An 8632-nucleotide genomic window follows, 5' to 3' on the forward strand; every position below is an offset into this window, starting at 1 on the left:
ACCTCTTGAGGTTGGTCTGGAGAGCATTCCATCGCTCATGCTGACCTCAGGGCTGGGCTCACAGGGGTGAACCACTGCAAGTGGCTCAGTTGAAATGTGTTTTGATGCATGGCTACCTATTTAATCCAACATTGTGAGTAGATGTTTTTTTTTTCCCAGGGATCGGAAATGCCACTTTTATCAAGATTGTTTTGCTGAGTGATTTAAGATCTATCCAAAGGGAGAATCAAAATTGGGATGGCACTAGACATGGGCTCTGACACACTTCGAAGCATGAGCTGCATTTCTCTTCCTTCTAAGGGCAGAGGAAATAATGACTTGGTGAAACTAGTCAGGGCCATAGTTAGTGAGCTGTGACCCTGTGGCTGCTAACGTGGATTGGGGCTCCATTCACTTCTCTACGCCTCATTTTGCTAATCTATAAAGCCAGTGGCTTGGGCTGAATGGTCTCAGCAGTTAGTGCAGGGAAAGTGTTCATCATGAGATTTCCTGACGTGTCTCATTAGGGGACTGTGCTGTGCTCAGATGTGAGGTCTGAGCTGGAATGCTGTGCTTCCCAGTGTGTCCCTGCTCTCTGCTGACCACTTTCCTGTTATTCATGTTTCAGCTGTCTGAGAAGTATGGGCTGCCAGTGGAGAAAATCATAAAGCTTTATCAGAAGAGCAAAAATGGGTAAGAAAAAAGCTAACTCAGCTAGCTGCCCTGTCTGCAAGGTACATTTTTAATATAGCTTTACCTGTTGTCACATCCATGGCCCACGATGCTAGCAGTTCAGGCAGGGAGACCCACGGTGCATTTCTAACATGTCACCCGAGGTGCTTTCATCTACTGACAGCCTCACATGGGTGGGAGTAGTCTAGAGGTGGTGGGACATCGGGGAAAATGACGTGGCAGAACTACATGTAGCTCTTCACATTGGCTTCTGAGTGACACAGTACGGACAAAAATTAGCTGAGGCTAAAGAAAATTATTTCAAGGTAATCATTAATGAAATCTCAAATGGGCGTCAGGCTGCTCGCCCACATGGTAAGGAACAGTGAACAGTTAGTCCTTCCTGGTTGGGTGGTGAGGAGCCTCTGGGTTCCCTGCTCCATTTCCTCCTCACAGGCTCACTGAGGAGGAATGAAGCCCAGGGCCTGCTTAAGTATTTGCCCCAGGTCTCACTTTCAGTAAACAGAAAGCATATTCAATGCCTGCAGGGAGGTGGGCCGCTTCAATGGCCTCAAGGAGCAAGTGCTTCCCTCTCCTCTGCCCCTCTTAAGACCTTTCTAAGGCTTCCTCTTTGGGAGTAGGTACCATAAAACTCTTCTGGACCCTTTTCATAAAGAAAATGTGACCTGGGTTCTCAGGCTTTCTGATTTTGGAGTCTTTGGCTGACGGAGCATCAAACTTGAACTCCTGTTAGACACTCGGTGAATGTGTGCTGCAGTTCTTTCCAAGATCAGTGCAGTAGGCTGGGGATACCACTTTGAGTGAAGCCTCAAGTCTTGCTGGCTAGAGAGCTTCAGTGTGGACAAACACACTGCTGATAGCACTGCCTTTCAGCACTGGGCCTGTGAAGGCCTATGCATAAGGCTTTTATCCCAACATCAGCCCACTAAGCGTGGGTGCCTTTTAATTCCGTAAAAGAACAAACTGAAGGTATGGCAGCATCCCTGATGACACCACTATAAAGTGATTCAGGGAGTCATTCTTTCTCAAATGGAAATCTCTTTGGCTAACAAGAGTGAGACAGGCTCAGGCACTTCTCAGTCACAGATAGAGGTGCTGGAGGGACACTTTACTGGTTAGGAGCGTGTGTGGCTCTTCCACAGGACCCTGGTTTCATTCTCAGCACCTACATGGCATCTCACAACTACCTGCAATTCTAGTCCAGGGGATTAAATTGGTCTTCAGAACTCTGAGGGTACCATGCACAATGCACACATACCGTACACAGAGATGCATTCAGGCAAAACACTCAAATATAAGACAAAAACAAAATTTATATAAAAAAAATCACAGATAGACTCTGGAAGTTGGTTTTCTTGAAACCAAACCACCATGGAGTAGGCAGCCAGGAAGAGGTGAAGTAGCTTGGGGTGAGGCAAAGCCAGCTTTAGACCCAGCTCAGGCGTTCATTGGCTGGGTGAAGTTGGAGAGCCATTGACCTTACTGAGTTGTTTCTTACTTGCAAAGCGCTGCTGATAAAACTTGCCTTTATAGTTGCTGTAGAGTCATATGTAACTTTTACTGTACATGTGTGTTCAGCCAAGGGCAGTTGAGGTTTGTAATGAAAATACAGAGGGGCCTAAGAATGTGATTAGTCAGTAGCTTGAAGGCTGCTCTTGCATAAAGCCCTCTGTTCACTGGCTTTGTTTCTTACCCCACCCCATCTCACCCAATTTCGGCAGCATCCTGGTGAACATGGATGACAACATCATTGAACACTATTCAAATGAGGACACCTTCATCCTCAACATGGAGAGCATGGTGGAAGGCTTCAAGATCACGCTTATGGAGATCTGAGCACTGGGCCCAAGTCCCCTTGACAGGAGCTTCCGGTGCACTCCTTCCTGGGAGAGGTGGGCTCGCTGCCCTACAACCTGGAGACCCATCTCACCCATCTCAAGTGACTGTTACAAGACTGCTTGGAAGGGGGCAGGGCCCAAGGCCCACCAACAGACCAACAGTCAACTCTTCTACTTGCTTGGAGCTGAAGCCTGTATCCCTCGGCTAAGTTCTTTAAGCCTGTCAGGCCCTTATTTATTGTCCATTTTTTCCCCAAGAGCCTGGAGTCCAGGCCCTCCAGGACTCTACAAGTTACTGATAGCTCCACCTGAGACCTCCAGAGTTCCCCCTTCAAGGGAAATACAGCTAGTCCATTCATCTCGAAGAGCCTGGGGAACTGCGATGCCTTTTTTCTTACCTCTCCACATTTCTTGAGTGGATGGACAAGATGAGCTGCTTCTTGGCACAGTCGTCATGGGTGGGGTAAAGAGGACACCCATTTTCTGGCCTGGAACCTTCAGGTTGCTCTGAGGAAGGTCATTTTGCTTAAATACCTCCAGGGGATCTCAGCAAATAGCCACTGGGCCTTGTTCAGGAAGACATTCCGCTACCATGTCAGTAATAAGGAGCACAAAGTATGATTGACAGCCATGTACATAATTTGTACCTAATATTGCAATAATATATTTTACCTGTGGTGTGTGGGCATGTTTACTGCCATTGCCCTGGAGGGGACATACCTGGAGACTCAGAGCATTCTGCTCTATCTGAGAGGAGGCTAGGAAAGAGGCCTTTAAGGTATCATGTGACTGGTGAATGCCAAGATGGACTCTCCACTGAGCCATGCTGAGGACTTGTTTCCCCAAATGGAGCCCTCTCCCCTCAGACATGACTCTCCCTTGAGGCCATCACATTTTGTCTCATGATGATCTGTTGTCTAAGAGTGTCCTTTGAGCTGTTCAGGAAAGATCATGCTGTCAGCGCCTTCTTTAGCACTGGAGTGAGACACCTTGAAGCTTATGCAAAGTTTCCGCAAGGGTTTGCACTGGGGTCCTATCCCTGGGGCCTGCTGCAGAACTGCTTGGCTTACAAGTAGACACAGTAGTGGCTCATAGTTTACAAGCATGTCCTTCATCTCAAGTGGTCCCTTTGCGAAGCGAGCCAGCAGCTCAGCTGGGCTGTGACCAGCAGACATTGCTTCCTCTGGCTTCTGAAGATGGGAAGAGGTGAGGCTGTCCACCCTGGCTGTGGAAAGCGTGGGATTTCTGGAACTTCTGAGACTGGCTTTGAGAGGCACACTGGAGAGCTAAGGCTGTTTCCTCCTCTCCTGGCCCTTGGGAGGGCAAGAGAAAAAGGCTTTCCTGAACAGCATGCCCCATGGTGGGCCTCAGTTCTCTTTGAGAGGACAGGTTGGTAGTTTGGGGATTTTTTTGTTACACTGTGGGCTGAGCACTAGTTCGGATAGTCAGGCACATCCCACCCCAAAGCCTGGATAATGGGGCAGCTTCCATGGAAAGGTCCAAATTTGTCTATGAAGCACTTTGATGTCTTACCTGGAGGCTCTGTTCTCCAGCTCCTGCCTTCTTGCCCCACCTTCCCCTGAGAGCCCGAGCAGCCGAGGCTGACTCTAGCCTAGCTACCCAAAGCTGCAGAGGAATGGGCTGGAGAGTAGGTGCTATGACCAAGAGGATCCAAAGAATAGCAGGGGCACCTTTCTGAGAGCCCACTGGGCTCCGAATCCCTCTGTGTTGCCAAAGGTTTGTATCCTGGGCTCAGCTCTGCTTAGTCCTCTGCTCCACCCCACATCACTTGCTGAACCAGCAGCTTGGGGACCCTCTAGGGCACTAGCAGGGCTCTGATCTAAGGCAGACAAACTCAGTGTTGGAAATATATGCTCTATGCGCTTCCCATGCTACAGCACTTGGGGTTAGCTCCAAACATGAATGGCAGACCTTAGGGTGGCTCAGGATTCCAGGGAGACAGATCTGTAGTGATCTGACAGGCTCCCAGCTCTTCTCTCCGGTTTCTGGAAAACTGCCCATCTCCCCCGAGGCAGAGGACCAGCTGGAGATGGATTTGCCTTTGTCCTGAGTCACTACAGTCCTTGTGGTAGCCAGAACAAGGGACATGAAGCCAGGACCACAAATAGGGGTACAGCGGCAGGTCCAGGAGTGTCTGTTGGTGGACTTCTCTGCATCCATCCCTCGCTGCATTAGCAGAGCTTTGATGAGCATCATTTCCTGAACAAAAATAGCAAGATAGAAAAGCTTGTCTTTCCTTTGTCCCCGAATTAACCGCACCCAAACTTTTTTTTTTGTAATCCATAAAAGGTTGGGGAACACATGAAGCAGGTGTTTTCATTCTATGTCCCCACTGAAACTTCCTCAGTGTTTAGAAATTGGAACCACCAACAACAAAAATATACAATGGGCTGCCATCTTGAAATCAGTTCCTAAAAGACTAAGGCATGTCCCAAAGCAGAAACCTGGGAAGCATGAAATGAGTTAAAACATTTATTTTTCATGCAACAGGAAAAGAGGGTTTGTGCCAAATTCTAAGAATGGCCCTTTCTGAAAGACAAACAAGGGGAGACTGATTTGTATACAATCTACTCCCACATAAAAAAAGAGTAAATGTAACTTAATAGTTTTGTAAATGGGAGAGGAGAATCTATAAACTATAAATATGTTATTTTATTTTTTGTACATTTTTAAGAAGAAAAAAAAATATTCACAATATGAGTCAAACAGCTGTGTCTGCTGCTTTCTGGGCAGTGGTTGCTGGTGTGGGGAAGAGTCACCAGCCTGGGGTCTTGGCTGTCCCTGCCCCTTCAGTCCTTCATACAGTGGAGACTTGCCTACCAGTGCTCTCCCTCCTCCTTACACCAGGCTTGCAAAAGAAGAGGGCCAAAGGGCAACAAGAGGCCTCCAGGGTGGCTGCCAGCACAGCTGCCCTTGACTGGCCTCTCAGGTGGGTTCTTTCCACTCCCTTCTCTCTGGCACTTTGTGGTTATTTCTGCTTCATTAGATCTGTGCCAACTGCTACAGAGAGGCTGAAACCGCACGGCTCCTATTTCAGTTCCGTCTCCACACTCTCTGACCCTTGAAAACCCATACTGGGGCTCCTGTGCTAGCCACCTCATTATGCAGCATTCACACTGCTCCAGCTGGTATCGTCAATGATCTCCAGGAGCAGCCATTCCAAGAGGCAGAATGCTAGCATTTTCTACAGCACCCTTCTCTAAGGCACAGTACTAAAATCTTGCCTCAAAAAAGCCTTCCCTGGCCTCACCCCCAATGGGATCCCTGCCCTTTGTGCTCAGATCAGTGCTAGGGAAAAACAGGCCTGGGGTGGATGGAGAGTGTTTATTATGGAAAGTTCTGGAAAGATCATGTAATTAGAAATGGGCCATGGTCTTTTTTTATTGCTACCCATGTCCTTCCTCATCTTTGGGTCTGATTGTTCTTCATACCTGCCTGAATGGGTCGTTTGGGGGGATGTGAGTGTTATCACATCTTCCTTTCCCTGTGGACATCAGTGAACTGTGCTTATCCCCTCCTCCCCCCTCCCCAAGCTCCCCAAACTGGGGGAGATTTTTGGTGACATATTCCATCTATTCCAAAGGGTTCTTCAGCTCTGTACTCCTAAGCAACTCTAAATGGGTCCATGGTTAATACTGGGAAGTCAAGAATTTGAGGAAAGATGGTGGGGGCCTCTGATGAGCCAGAGGCAGAGAAGAGAAATGTGAAAAGACACCAAGGGTGAGCACCACCCATGTTCATTGGGCATCAGTATCCATCACGTGGTACTTGGGAAAGAACATTTCCCATTTGCCATGAAGTGTTTATAGTGGTATTTGATCCTGAGTTAGGTATTCCCCTCCAGCCATCTCCTTTGCTAACAAGGCCTCTCTAGCTCACACATACACTTCCAAGCCTGCCACACTTATGCTGACTGGCGGCCCCATCAAACACTCAGTATGAATCCAGCCAAATGATGAGATGTTGCTATTGAGGTTCAGCGAGAGGTCTGACTGGCCATTTGCCTGTCTTTCTGGAGGTGGTGTGTACTGGTGAGAATTTTTATTAGCATATACTAATTTAGATATTTACACACATGTATGATTTGGTCATTTTCATACCTCATTACTCTGGTTTGTTCCCCTTCCACTCTTGCTGATCCCTTCATTTTTCCTAACCAGGCTCCTTTCACATGTCTCCCACGTTTCCATGTGCACCGTGTGTGTGTGTGTGTGTGTGTGTGTGTGTGTGTGTGTGTGTAGACTCAATGAGTTTAGAGTTGCTTATGTGAGCATGGGGAGAAAGTTATTTAGAGCATGGGCATGGGCAACTTAGTATCACTGTTACACCAAGTTACACCCCTAAGGAAAATGTCTCCCCTTCCTCCTCAGGGAGGGGTGGAGTCTCTTCCCTGTCCCTACCCCCTACCCCAAACCCACCCGTGTTAAAATGTCCATGGGCCCAATCTTGGGCATAGGAGGGAATATTTAACTAAGTGGGGTTGGCAAGTCCAGCTGCATTGTACCTTAGAGTGTTTTTACTGTTTGTCACAGAGAAATACTAAAATATCAAATATTCCCTGGAAATTCATAGAGCTAAGCCTTCCCATGGCCTGGGTGCTCCAAGCTGCCCCCTAGTTAGCTCCTGATGGTCACTATCTCTGCACCCGAGGAAGGTCTGGAACTATGCACCACACATTAATACTCAGTACAGAAAGTCCTAGGCAACAGGCATATTGATGCTACAAAAGTGGGGAAATGGTTGAGTTGTAGGTATACAGGCTCCTCAGGGCTCTGGCCACATTCCCATCATCACCTCATCATCACGTGTTGTGTTTCAGATATTGCTTACACACAGAGACTAACTGTGGAGGAGGAAAAGAGTCTCCTCCACATCTGCACCCCAAAGGTCTAGCTGGCCTGTGAGGAGCCTATTGTACCTCCTAATCTAGGGAGCAAGTTAGTAGCTCTTGTTCATATAGCATTAGCCTTTGGGGCTGTAGTCAAGGCCAGTGATAGGAACAAGACGAGAAAAGCTTGATGTGATGGCTTTGGGGGAACATTTAGTTATCTCTCCCACTAAATCTCCAACAGAGTGGGAAGGGAAAGGATTATATTGCTGTTGTATTTTTAGTTTGGTTGGTTTTTAAGACAGGATTTCTTTGTGTACCCTTGGGTGTTCTAGAACTCACTACATAGACCAGCTTGGCCTTGAACTTACAGATCTGCCTGCTTTGCTTCCTGAGAGCTTCCCTGATCCTACTGAGGAGTTTTTCTGAGTTTTGCTTTGGTGCTTCATGTTTGGAGAAGCACAAAGTGGGAGGGAGTGAAGGCCAAGCTGAGAAGGAAGTAAGGAAGCCACACATGGACCAGAACTGCTTTCAAACTCTTCCACCCTCAAACCTGAAAGACACAAGACACTGTCAGCTGAGGCAGCTTAGTAAGAAAAAAATCTCATGCTCCAGACAATGATATTAAATAATAAACATGCTTTAATGCCAGGCAAGAGCTATACAATCAACTGAGAATGGGACCACTTCACATAATATGACATATATATAATTAAATCCATTTCCAGAAAGTCCCGCTGGGGAGTACCACACCGCCCCTTCTCCATCCTGAGCGAGGTATGAACAGTCAAGCACTCTGAAACGTCCTCCAGTCCTGTGGACAGCACAGACTTCCTTTACTTGGAACAAAACAGGCTCTACCTCCACCAGAGGCCCCTGAACACAGCACAAACACTGCCTGGCCACAGGAGTGACAGATGTCTTCAGGCACTCGGCCCTCCTGATGCTGTGAAGTTCATTGGTCAAACATGCATGCATAAAATGACACCCAATGCCTTCCTGGGAGAGGTGGAGAAGAGGAGGAAACATTAGAGATAGGTCTGTTATGTCTGTGTGTCTAGCTGGTCTGGAGCTCTCCAGGCCTTCTGGGGACCACAGGGTTCATAACCTGTGCTCTTGAATTCTGAAGAGCTGGAGGCCACCTCTGGTTTCCATCCCAACTTGGGTTAATTTTGCTTTCCAAAAACAGACTTTATCATTTGGCTCACAGGATTTGGCAAGCCTTGCTACAAAAGGTAAGGAAATGACACTAGGAAATATTAAGATTACAAAA

The 8632-nt window shown here is 47.6% G+C and overlaps 1 protein-coding gene across 1 annotated transcript in view; it reads left to right on the top strand.

Annotated features, from left to right (window-relative positions):
• LOC132649582 (grainyhead-like protein 2 homolog) overlaps nucleotides 1–2508 on the top strand; it is a 65760-nt gene extending 63252 nt beyond the window's left edge. The window contains exons 9-10 of the mRNA XM_060373659.1: nucleotides 608–672; nucleotides 2394–2508. Of these exons, the coding sequence (XP_060229642.1) occupies nucleotides 608–672; nucleotides 2394–2508 (180 nt within the window). The remainder of the gene's footprint in view (nucleotides 1–607; nucleotides 673–2393) is intronic.
• Nucleotides 2509–8632: the final 6124 nt, after the last annotated feature.

This window comes from Meriones unguiculatus, chromosome 20 (genome assembly GCF_030254825.1).
Source record: "Meriones unguiculatus strain TT.TT164.6M chromosome 20, Bangor_MerUng_6.1, whole genome shotgun sequence".
Taxonomy (NCBI): Eukaryota; Metazoa; Chordata; class Mammalia; order Rodentia; family Muridae; genus Meriones; species Meriones unguiculatus.